Source organism: Microcebus murinus, chromosome 12, assembly GCF_040939455.1.
Source record: "Microcebus murinus isolate Inina chromosome 12, M.murinus_Inina_mat1.0, whole genome shotgun sequence".
Taxonomy (NCBI): Eukaryota; Metazoa; Chordata; class Mammalia; order Primates; family Cheirogaleidae; genus Microcebus; species Microcebus murinus.
In genome coordinates this window covers 63,375,492-63,388,013 of record NC_134115.1, presented here as the reverse complement: position 1 = coordinate 63,388,013, position 12,522 = coordinate 63,375,492, and the positions used below count along the sequence as shown (strand labels likewise).

Sequence of the window (12,522 nt, the reverse complement as noted above, 5' to 3'; positions counted from 1 at the left end):
ATCTCTTGTCTTTGCCTTTTGCTCACAATTCTTTCTCTCATCTTTTGACAAGAGGAAAAAAAATCAAGTTAGGGAAAAATATGCGTTGAATGTTCTCTATGAATTTGTCATGTTTAAGATTTAGTCATTCATAAATTATTTATTGAATTATTGAATAGCAGAAGCAATTCATACTGTATTAGCTGTGATAACCTTTGGACCTTATAAAACAAAATAGTAGGGGCTTTATCTTAAACACAGACCATTTGCGATTCTATAGATTAAATGGATATATTTTAGCACTTTGCTGTGGGTGACAGTAGATGATGTCAGATTAAATTTAAATTGATCTTCTCTCAGTGTTTATCTCTGGTGCTTGTGCAATTACTTCAGCACCAGAGAACCTTTCAGAGGCATTCTGTCAATACAGCTACCTGACAGTCATTTGTATTTGTAAACTGTGCATTTGGCACCTGCTGGTCTCTGTTGCATTGGAGCTAGTGGGGAGCCAAAATGGGTGTACAATGAAGTTATTGGTTGGTACATCTCAGTGGGAGTTATTGAAGGGAAGAAACAGCACTTCTGGGACCTCAGGAGAGGATAAAAATAAAAATAAACTGGTAATATTAACACCAGCCAGCTATTTTTTGCTACCAAAAAATGATGATTTAAAAAGTCAAATCAATTCTACTCACAGAATTTAAAGTATGTATAGATCTGCATTTTAATTCTTGTAACAGATATGGAAAACAAAGGGTTTCTATGTAAAACATATAATGAATTTTTTAAACAACCAAGATCTCAATTAGAAGGCAGACAATTTATGTGAGCAAAATACAAATTAAAACAAGCAGTGGGGAAAAAAGCTTAATTTCTGAAGAAATATAAGTTTAAATGTAGGTATCTTTTATTAAATTAGCAAAGCCAATTTTAATTTTTAAAAAGGCAAAAATACTGGCAAGACTACAAAGAACAAACAGACAAATAGCAAAAATTGATGTTTTATAGGTATAATTTGCCCACACTTTGTCAGAAGTTTTTATTAATTAACCCAGTAATCCTACTTTATTGAATACAACTCAAGGAAATAATTACAAAGAAAAAAGCCTGATATATAAATCTGCTTAGTGCAGTGTGATCTATTCTGCTATAATGTATGTTTTTGTGCTGCAAATTTGCTCATACAGGACTGGTAATTAAGAGAATAATATCCATAGAAAGTGGAGTTGTGTTGCTTTCATATATTATTTTTCTCAGAATGTTGTGAAACTATCAGAGTAAGCTTTTCACAGTTAACCACTTTGGTACGAGCATCGACTATAGTCGATAGCCACAGATGAACGTGCACAGGGCACCAAGAAAGTGGGCATACAGTGTCGACTTCAGACGACAGCCATGGTATGACCAAGTGTTGACTTTAGTCGACAGCCAAAAGCTTTTACTTTTACAGCTTTTATTAGAATTAATTCTAATTTTTCGTTTATCAAAATAAAATTGTGAACATTTAAAAATAACATAATAAAAACATATATGTATATGTTACCTATTCTGATTTACATTACAAGTAAAGCTGCCTATAAAGTAAAACAAGCTTTCAGTGCTTTAAAGCTTTCCTCATCACACAAGAGCAAAACGGACTATGAATGCCAGCTGTGGGCAAGGTTTCCAGGCCGGTGAGCGCCATACTGAAACTGGTTAAAGAGAATGTTGCCAGGGGTATATGAAGACCTCCAAAATAAAATAAAACAACTGAAAATCCTAATCCTAGCCTTTTTTTTTTACATAAAAGCTGGTTTAATGGTCTTGAGAAATACTTTGTTTGCCACAATGTTAAGCTATGCAATGAAGCTGCACATGTGGCTGAAGAAATTGTGAAGACATTTCCCCTTGTTTAGGAAAAAACTTGAAAAGGCTATTACACACTCGGGGTTCCATTAATTTGATGAAACTGGTTCACTGGCAGGGAATGCCTTCAAGGACCTGCATCTCTAAAGAGGACTCACAAGCTTCAGGTTAAGGCTGCACTGGATCACATTCTTGACACTGGCTTCAAATGCTAGTGGACCTTTAACAGTGCTAATATTTGTGTTGTAGGGTTTTTTGTTTTGGTATTTTTATTTATTTATTTATTTTGAGGCAGAGTCTTACTTTGTTGCCCAGGCTAGAGTGAGTGCCGTGGGGTCAGCCTAGCTCACAGCAACCTCAAAGTCCTGGGCTCAAGCCATCCTACTGCCTCAGCTTCTGGAGTAGCTGGGACTACAGGCATGCGCCACCATGCCCAGCTAATTTTTTCTGTATATTTTTAGTTGGTCAATTAATTTCTATTTTTAGTAGAGACGAGGTCTCGCTCAGGCTGGTTTCGAACTCCTGACCTCGAGCAATCTGCCCGCCTCAGCCTCCCAGAGTGGTAGGATTACAGGCATGAGCCACCACACCTGGCCTGTGTTATAGGTTTTTAGTAGTGCTCTGGTTACAAAGCTGCTGTTTTGAGTGGTTAGCCCCTAACACTATTTTTTCCTTGCATCCTCTTATTTTTAATATGATTTTGTAGAACATAAGACTTAGTTAGATATATGTAATTAAGGAAAAAATATAAATGCTCATCAATCAAGAATGGTTAAGTAAATTTGGTTACGGCATCTTGATAGACTTTGTCTTTTAAAATAAGCATAGAAAGTTTTCTATGAAACAAGTAGAAGAATTAGAACACAAAACTGAGTATCTAGATACCATGATTACAACTGTGTGAAAATGTTTGACATATACCTGGCCTGTAATAGTTATGGTAGGATGGTGATATAGCAGGTAAAACTTAAAAAAAAATTTTTTTTTAATGTTGTAAGGATGATAAAAAAGAGATAAGGCCATTTTAACAGTTTAATCTAAATTTTATTTGACTATTGTTTTAGAATTCCTGGGAAACTCAAGCAATTTGTATTTGACTTACATTCTGGAAAATTACACAGAGAATTCCATCACGGACCTGACCCAACTGATACAGCCCCAGGAGAGGTAGGACTCTTGTTTGTTTTTCAGTGGGAACTCTTGTCCTTTTTCAGTTATCCTCCAAGAGGCTCTGAAGCTCTTACATAGGCTTGAGCTTCAGCTTCTGAATATTTTTGTAAAGAAATTCTGAAAAGGTTCTAGAAAATACACAAATTATACTACTTTTTAACTTTTAAAATTTTAGGCCTTCAGAAAAGTTGAAGGCATATTACAACATAGTTTCTTAGACCATATAAACTAAGGTGCTCTGAGTATGACCTCCGGAATATGGCTATATAAGGGTTAAATACAGTTGGCTTCAAATAGAAATAAAAAGTAGGAATTGGAAGCAGATACATGAGTGAAGAAAACAGTGGATTCCAATAATTGTTCAAGCCTTCCTCTGTGGCTAGAAGATTGACCACAATATAAAGAAAGTAATGATTTGTTATTCTTGATAAACCATTTTAAGAGCCTTCATGAATATAGTATTCATAATGCTCAGTGCAGCATTCCTGTTTGCTATTGATGGCTTAATGCTGCTTTCTATTTGTGATTTAGAATGCTTGACAACTATTTATCAAAATTTTGTAAGTTCTTTTATATATTTTTTTTCACCTGAGAATTTTACTATTTCTACCTTGTAACTTCTGTTACAGGTAATTTCTATGTTCCTGCTTAGCCCTAAATTTGCATTTTGATGTGTTATGATTTGTATCATGTCTATTACCATGATACTTAGAAGGAAGATGATATATACTCAAATATTCTCTTTCATATGCTCAGAACGTAAACCCATTATTTTGCCCAGAGAACTTCCATTTATAAAAGGAAATAAAAACACTGAATTTTTCTTTACCTTATTTAAGAGTCAGAGTTCCCTTTAGGAATCCGAAGACGTGCTTTGCCCTTGAAAAATGAAGTCATATTTTTCTTAGATAATTAAGCAACTATAGAAGGAGGCAAACTTGTTCTTGGCAATAACCCAAAGGTGATTATTTTCCTTAGAAAAGAAGGCCTGCTTAGTATTTTATCAGATTAGGAAAAGATGTAGTTTACCATTATTGCATTACCCTGATTTGTTTCAATTCTATTAGACAAGGAACTTTTATTTATTCATTTTTGTATACTAATACACAGTGGGCACCAAATGTTTATTTTATAGTAATATAATTTCAGCTAATTAATCCAAACATATATCTCAACAAAAAAATGTATTGGGGAAGAGGAACATGACAAAGTCAGTGGATAAGTTTGAAGACACACTGCTTCCTGTTACAATGGGAATGTTCCATCTATATAACATGTAATATATGCAACATGTGCCTATATTAATCAGGCCTACTCTTGAGGAGCTCACAGTGTGGAAATAAAGCATAGACTACACTGACTTTTCTGTAAAATTCTTGGAAGTCACTCTTACCATTTCACTGTATATTTTTGTCTACTACCAGTACACAAGTAAAATAATACAGAAATTAATTTCTTTCAGTATTGAAGTGTTTGTTTCCCTCATTTCAACTAAGTTTTAATAATTTCTGGCATCCAGGTAATTGATAAATAGGAGCTATATCTACAGAGTAGATGCCTTTAATTCTCTTAGCAGTCATTTCTAAGAGGGAAGGGTAACACAACTTTCTACAGACGTATCAGGTGTGTTGGTTTCTTCTGCCATACCTCAGCACATGTAAACTTGCCCATAGTTAATGGCCCTGTGGCAGCCCTGCCCTGGAGAAGCTGAGTAATTACACTGGAAATGAGGAAACAAGATTTCACATTTAACTCTTGTCTTTGGCACACAGTTGCTGGCTTTTATTGATTGATAAGCAAATAATAATAGGGCAGCTACCATTCATCTAATACTCTTATTAAAATAACTATAAAATATATTGATATAAAAATGTCTTATTCTTTCTTTTGTAGCAAGCCCAAGATGTAGCAAGCAGTCCACCTGAGAGCTCCTTCCAGAAACTAGCACCCAGTGAATATAGGTATACTTTATTGAGGGATCGAGATGAGCTTTAGAAACTTGAAAAACAATTTGCAAGCCTTTCAACAGCAGCATCAACTTACGTGGTGGAAATAGTAAACCTATATTTTCATAATTCTATGTGTATTTTTATTTTGAATAAACTGAAAGAAGTTTTGGGTTTTTAATTTTTTTTCTCCCCCTGACTCAAAATGCATTGTCATTTAATATAGCCTCTTTTAAAAAATCTGCTAGGGTTACAAAAATAAAAATCAGAGGCCTATCTCCGCTTTAAATCTGTCCTGTAAAATTTTTATAAATCAAGTAAGGATGACATTGCCAGAAACATACCATTAACTTGCACTACTAGGGTAGGGAGGACTTAGGGATGTTTCCTTTGTAGTATGTGCTTTTCTTTCTTCTCTTATCATATGATCAATTCTGTTGGTATTTTCAGTATCACATTTCTCAAAGCTAAGGGGATATATATTCTGGATACTTGAGAGGGGAATAAATCAAAATTTTCACACTGTGTACTGTGTTTTACTGGTTGGTTGGATATTGCTTATGAAAATTCCATAATGGTATTTTTTGAATTCTTAATGTGTAACTTAAACATACTCTGAAGTGGAGGAGAGTCATAAGACAGAACATTTGGCAGGAATTGTCCTTCTGAATTAAGAAAAAGAAAATGAAAAGTATTATTAAATTTCTGTGTTTGTCTTTAAAAGTGGCATATGGATGGCATTTAAAACTTTGAATAAATTATACCTAAATATGGGAAAGGGAGATACCAGTGGAACAGATTACCAGTATTGAACTAGATGACTTTTAAGGCACTACCTATCATGAGACTTCAATTTCCAAAGAGAAAAACCAGCAGAGAAATTGTATTTCAATAATTCTAACCTTCTGTCTTGTATTGTTATAGTTGGATCAAAAACAGATAAGGAACATATGATTTTAATTTTTTTTTCCCCATTATAAAATTGTTAGAGGACCGAACCCCTCTAGATTCCCTGATTTCCTGGGCCTGCAGCATACAGTAAGATGGATCCCTGTGCCAGGCCTCAATACTGCCAGGGAATAAAACCAGAGGGAGAGGACCCTCAGTATCATATCAAGAAGCCCAATGCCAGAGGACAGACAGGTTCAAAATTGGCTTTTCCTCTGGGTCTGGGTTGGTGCTATAGGCCAAGGGTCATTTTATACTTGGGGTATAAATCAATCCCAGTTTGGGGAAAGATTATTTTTAAGCTTAAAAGGCTGATATGTGCCATTATATGTAGTATGTAATATATGTAACATCTTCCAATTCTTTTAAAAATAAAATGAATATTTATAATGGATATTTAATGATTGTTATTTTTAAAATTCAGCCTGTAATTCCTAGTTATGCATGACTTACCCATAGTTTCCATAGTTTTATTCAGAATAATAAATATTAATAAAGTGTTATGGGCCATATTCAGTATATTTTACCAGATTGTGAATAGAAAAGTAGAACAGAACTTTGTAGAGGTTGGGCCTTAGTTCTGTTCTCTTCATTACTTTTAATCAATAACTTGAGTAAAGTTAGAGTTGTGGGTTTCAAGTCAGATAACAGACCAAATCTATGAGGGTCAGAATGAAAATTCACAAACATTAAACAAGCTAGCACACAAGACCAAACTCAGTATATGCAATTAACTGGAATAAATTTGTAATCCTAGGCCGGGCGCGGTGGCTCACGCCTGTAATCCTAGCACTTTGGGAGGCCGAGGCGGGCGGATCGCTCAAGGTCAGGAGTTCGAAACCAGCCTGAGCGAGACCCCGTCTCTACCAAAAATAGAAAGAAATTAATTGACCAACTAAAAATATATATACAAAAAATTAGCCGGGCATGGTGGCGCATGCCTGTAGTCCCAGCTACTCGGGAGGCTGAGGCAGTAGGATCGCTGAGCCCAGGAGATTGAGGTTGCTGTGAGCCAGGCTGATGCCATGGCACTCACTCTAGCCTGGGCAACAAAGTGAGACTCTGTCTCAAAAAAAATAAAAAAAAAAAAAAATAAAAAATAAAAAAAAAATAAAAAAAAAAAGAATTTGTAATCCTGTACTTGAAAAACTAATAAAAGATAACACTCAAGTATTATGTTGCAGAGGGCTGGCTTGAGAGCAGTTATTATGGAAAAGGCCTCAAGGAACACATGTTTAATATAATGTAAGATTATAATAGAGTGGCTATTAAAAAAGTGAGTGGATTTGAGGATGTATTATGCAATGTTCATGCATATTGAGACTTAGGCTCTAGCCCTGCCACTATCATTGTCTTCTCTAGACTATAAAGCCATTGAGGACAAGGAAACTGAATTTTATGTCTATATCTCTAGTGTCTAGCACTTCAGACACTTAGTAGTTCTCATCAAATGTGCATTGAATGAATGAGAAGCAAAGTGACCTTGGTAATTTTTGTACCTTTCAGAGGTTTAGCACTCGACTTAGTACTCACAGTTTTATAAAGAATCATTAGCAAGTTCAAATGCAGTCCATGAAAAGACAGCTAGGATAATAAGAGGATTTAAAACATTGGTGTGAAGACTGTTTTTCTTGGAGAAGACTTGGGCCTGAGAGCCATCTTTAGGTATTTCAGGGGCCGGCATTGTGTGGCTCCCAGGGATCAAACTATGATTAGAGGAAATCATGGAGAAGCAGAATTCATTCTGACATTTGTTCAGTGCAAGTATTTGGCATTGTAGTAAGTGATGAAAGACAGATGAATAAAGTGTCATTTCTGCCCTAGAGTTGCTTACAGTCTGGTCAGATATATGGATATGTAAACAGTGTAACTGGTACTATAGATGTAATGATAGAAGAAAACAGTTTAATGGGGAAATAAAGGAGCACTCAGTTCCCAAGATTTCATTGAGATTACTTTTGTGCTGAGCTTTTAAAAGATGAATAGGTGTTCTTCCTGCATAGGGATCTGAGAAGAGGAAATAATCTGAGCAAAGGTATGAAACAGCATAATGCATTGGAGAAAATAAGTTCTTGTAGTGGGGCTAGTGCATTAGGGGGTGGGCAGAAATGAAAAAGGAAGCTGGAGAAAGAAATGGGAGCTAGTCACACAGGGCCTTGTGTGCCAAACTAAAGGGTTTGTACTGTATATTATAGACTGTGGAGAACCATTAACAGATTGTAAACAGGGAAGTATGTTCATATTTAAGTTTGAGAAAGAATACTATGGAAACAGGTCTCAGACTTCTTCCCCTCTCAGCCATGAATCAGAGAATGTTACAGGTAGAACTCTCCCCCCGTTTATCCAGTCTACTCTGGCCTCAGGGTCCTCAGCTGTGAAGAGAGGATGCAAGACTAGACCGAAGAACACAGTTAAGTGCAAAACCATGACTAGAAGCAGGCCTTTCTGCTTCTTAGCTACCTTTCCCAGCTTTTCAAAAACTGTTCCAGTTGTGAGGGGGACCATAAAAGGATAAAAACTTTTAGACGACATTCTAAAGTTAAATGAACGTAGAGAGGAAGATAGAGAATGGGCATCTAAAGCATCTCAGAGAAAGCACTCTGATGAAATCAGGTTGTCAAAGACCATGTGCAAAAGAAGAAACTGGATGATAAAAGCATGAATGAAAATGCTAAGGCTGCCAAGAAGGCTTTTTTTTTAAAGCCTAAGTCAGGGCAAAAAGAAGTGTGGATAAAGCAGTGTAATCAATTGACTGACAATCAGGAAAAGCAGAATAACTCATCTTTTATTTTTTCTTTGACAAGGAGATACAGTCTGGACAAAAATACAGTGACACAAAATTGCAAAAATGAAAAGTAAAAAAAAAAAAAAAAATACTGCCACGTTAAATGATTTCAAGGCTGTTAGGCCCATACTTCTGTATCCCAGAGAGCTGTTGGAACTTGCAAAAGCTTTCTGTTAACAACTATTGGGAATTTTTGAGAAACCATGGAGAATGTAAGTTACAGAAGACTGGAAATGGACACTGTATTTCAGTTTTCAAAATAATTACAGTTACTGGCTTTAGCTATTTTTCTAAAATAAAACCTCATGAATTAAACAAATGTTAGTGGTTTGTATTTGGGGGGAAGATTTAAATAGGTGTAAAGAACAAAACAATTATCAGTTTTTAAACCCAATATTTAAAGACCCTGAGGACAATAAGTTGTTTCGGGACTTAATTTGTTTTACGCTGATTATAATTGTTTTATGTGTTCATTAAAACAGGTTGGATAGGACCTCTGCTTAGCAACTGTTTTTTAGCTGTGTTTGAATTTTTGTATGTATTTCCAAGTAATAAAAGTATATTTATAAAATACTTCTATAGTTGAGACTTTTTACTAATTCACTTTGTCATAAATATTGTGAACATTTTACTGAGAATCTAGATGACCAGTCACTAGCTTTTCCAGGTTTAAAGTTATTTCCCAGAGCATTTGATTATACTTCAATGAGAATGGGAAGTTATATGAATCCATGTGCTTATAACTCAAACCCAAACTTTAGTTAAAATATCAAAATTCCCTCTTGAAGAGCACCCTGGGGAAAGGCTAGCCTTGCCCTTTAGACAATAGGTTTTAGAGTCACTAGAAGAAAAAATGTGCAGCTTATAAATTGCTTCTCTAAAATACCCCTCTTCCCCTCACCTTGCCTGGTAAATTCCTCCTATACATCTTTCAATGCCTAATACAGTTGTTACCCTCTGTGGTCCCACAGCCCTTTACAAGTATTTTCAGCATGCAGTCTAATTCAGAGTTGGAAGTATTAATACATGTATCTCTCTTCCTTATCACCATGTAAATGCCCTGAAAGCAGAAACTCCTCTAACTTTGTAATTCCAGCACTTGGCACGCTGTAAGTACTCAGGAAATCTCTCATGGGGGACTAAAAAATAAGTGAACAAATGAATGAATGAAGGACAAGAAAGCATCAGTGGAATGGACTCTGCTGGGTAATCTGCACACCTCAATTATCTGATGATTTTGTCAGTAACAAATATGTGTGTAGGTGAATCTAGTCACTTGCAATCCTATATCCTAATCTGGCTTTGGGGTCCTAAGCGTTTTTGTCTAGAATAGATTAAAACCTTAGAGTGCACACCAACTCAGAGAGACATTATAATCAGAAAACACTCGTGCAAGGATGCTGGAAATTTTCCCATGAACTCTGCACGTTTTCTGAGGTAAATCTGACCCCTAGCTTAGCCTCAAGGAAAGAGACTATAGTGAGTTGACAAAAATGCCATGTGTGGTTTACAAAACACCATGCATTTACTATGCAGCAAGCATGAATTTATCTACTGCCAGGCTCAAGATTCCGCAGTTAACAAGAGATTGCCCCTACCATCAAGGAGTTAAAAGGTGAGTGAAGGAGCAAAATAGATGAGTAAAAAGGTGATTGTAATGTTAATTTTATATTTTACTTTGTTTTTCTTTAGCATTATAGTCTTATAAAGTGTTGTAGGTGCTATGTTGTGAGTGAGCCACAGAGAACATGGAGGTGTGCACAGCTTTGGGGATCAGGGGAGCCCTTCTAAAGGAAGTAGTTTCATGGCTAGGAACAGAAAGAGCTACACTTTCCTAAACACATCAGGCTCCTCTTCTGGAGAACTGTATTAATGGTAGAGGCTATTATTATTCTTCTATTATCTTATATACAGTATTGCCAGGTTTTGTTGACCTGTTGTTCTCACAGCTCTGGTCCACTCAGATAAAAGTTCACGTATTTGCCTGTGTTGTGTCCTGTGTGTTTTACTTATTGGGATGGCTGTCTGGGAGCAAACTGTATGCCCACTTTCTTGGTGCCCTGTGTAAACTTGCTTAGGTAGGATTAGGTAGTCATATTAACAGAAGCCTAATGCTTTGTTTCCTTGCCCTAACCACTGCCCGGGAGAGGGAAGGAATGGAACATGGCATCCCAAGCTATGCACACAGCAAGGAGAACAGAAACTCTGACTTCATAATGAGCATGGCTTTCTGATTTTAAACATTGTTTAATGACCTATTTCGGAAACTTTCTGGGATTCAAAGGTATATTTCCTGGTCTCTGGCTTCTGTAATCCAACTTTCACCCCCTAAATTTTAAACTTTTGCCCAAGCTCAGTGTTGTGGCATATTTTCTATTTTCTGGTTCTCCACAATACCAGTAGTACTTTAACTTGCACGTATATGTTCCCACTAGCCTTAGGATGTTTTTTTTCTGAGCTTAGAAATGATCAATTATTTTAAAATATAGGTGGTTTTCTTTTCTTTTTTGATAACTTCACACTTATTTTCATTGCCCATATAACTAGGGTGACCATGTAAGTTTTTCATCGAAACTAGGACATTTGAGAGTAAAAGGGAGCATAGTAATAATTCAGCAGGACAACAGATATAAATCAGGACCGTCCCAGACAAACTGGGATGTATCATCACCTTCCTTCTAACCAGATCTTATATATTTTCATGTTTGGATATCATTCCTAATAAAGATGAAAAAGATGTGCTTTCTACCAGGCATCTGTTATCATCATACTACTTTGTTAATTACTAAGCCTTTTTTAAAAAGTCATTTTAAGACTTCTCAATGTATTTCTCAAGTCTCCACTCATTTTAGGTGTCTCCCTAACACTATTCTTGTAGGTACATGATATATGTTTATTAATGTGCATTTCCTTTTGGGAAAAAATTAGTAATTGTAATAACAGTAGCAACTAACGTTTGTACAGTTACTATGAGCCGAGCACTATCTGAGGCACTTAACATGCATGAATTCTTTTAATCCTCATGACCACACTAAGATAGCAAGGTATGAAGTAGAATGAAGGAGGGAGGGATAAGGTCGTCCAAAGTTGTTGACCTCCACCCTATCCAGGTAAGTGGCAGCAACCTGTTATGAACAGTAAAACTTAGAGAGGAAAGAAAGGGAACTATAGAGAATTATTAAGTATCAAACATTTTACTCCTTTTCATTCCTATCAGTTCACTCACTGAGAGGCTGTTTGGTGGAATAAGTATATACACGTTAGCATTAGAGACCTGGGTTCAAATCCTGACAAACACCTACATCTTAACTTTATTCGTTCTCACCCAACTCCAATCTCTGCTTGCCTGACAGAGCCTTTAAATTCCTGCTGCTATACCCTGTTCCAATACTAGTCTATCAGACTATAAATCTTTATTGGGTACCTACTATTCTGACCCCACCAATCAAACGGCAAGACAGAAGATATCAACCCAAATTTTCTCACAGCATTTCTTTGGTGATTCAGGTCTTATGTCCTCTTTCTTCCAAGGCATGACTTTTAATTAGAAAAAGAGAAATATCTTCATCTCCAAATTCTGAAATTGTTAATTTATGACTTCCAAGTCCCAGAGGGGTGTTCCAGATTTCTTCTGTTACATCATTCATTCCTGTTAATACACAAAAGTGGGTACTAAGCAAAGATTTCAGATGTCTTAGAAAGCTATTTAACATTTCAATACATGTCCCCAAAAGAGAGCAGAACTCACATGCTGTGACTTCACTCATTATCTAGGAATCACATAGGAGAGTAGTTTCCTTTTCTCTTTTGCTATATTTCATGCCAAGAAATACTCCAAGAGGCAGATGG

At 36.0% G+C, this 12,522-nt stretch overlaps 1 protein-coding gene across 2 annotated transcripts in view; it reads left to right on the top strand.

The window, feature by feature from the left end:
• ERP44 (endoplasmic reticulum protein 44) overlaps nt 1-5,121 on the top strand; it is a 66,152-nt gene extending 61,031 nt beyond the window's left edge. For both annotated transcript variants that reach the window (XM_076008876.1, XM_076008877.1), the window contains 2 exons: nt 2,889-2,991; nt 4,888-5,121. In XM_076008876.1, coding sequence (XP_075864991.1) covers nt 2,889-2,991; nt 4,888-4,989 — 205 coding nt within the window. In that variant the 3' untranslated portion in view covers nt 4,990-5,121. The remainder of the gene's footprint in view (nt 1-2,888; nt 2,992-4,887) is intronic.
• Nucleotides 5,122-12,522: the final 7,401 nt, after the last annotated feature.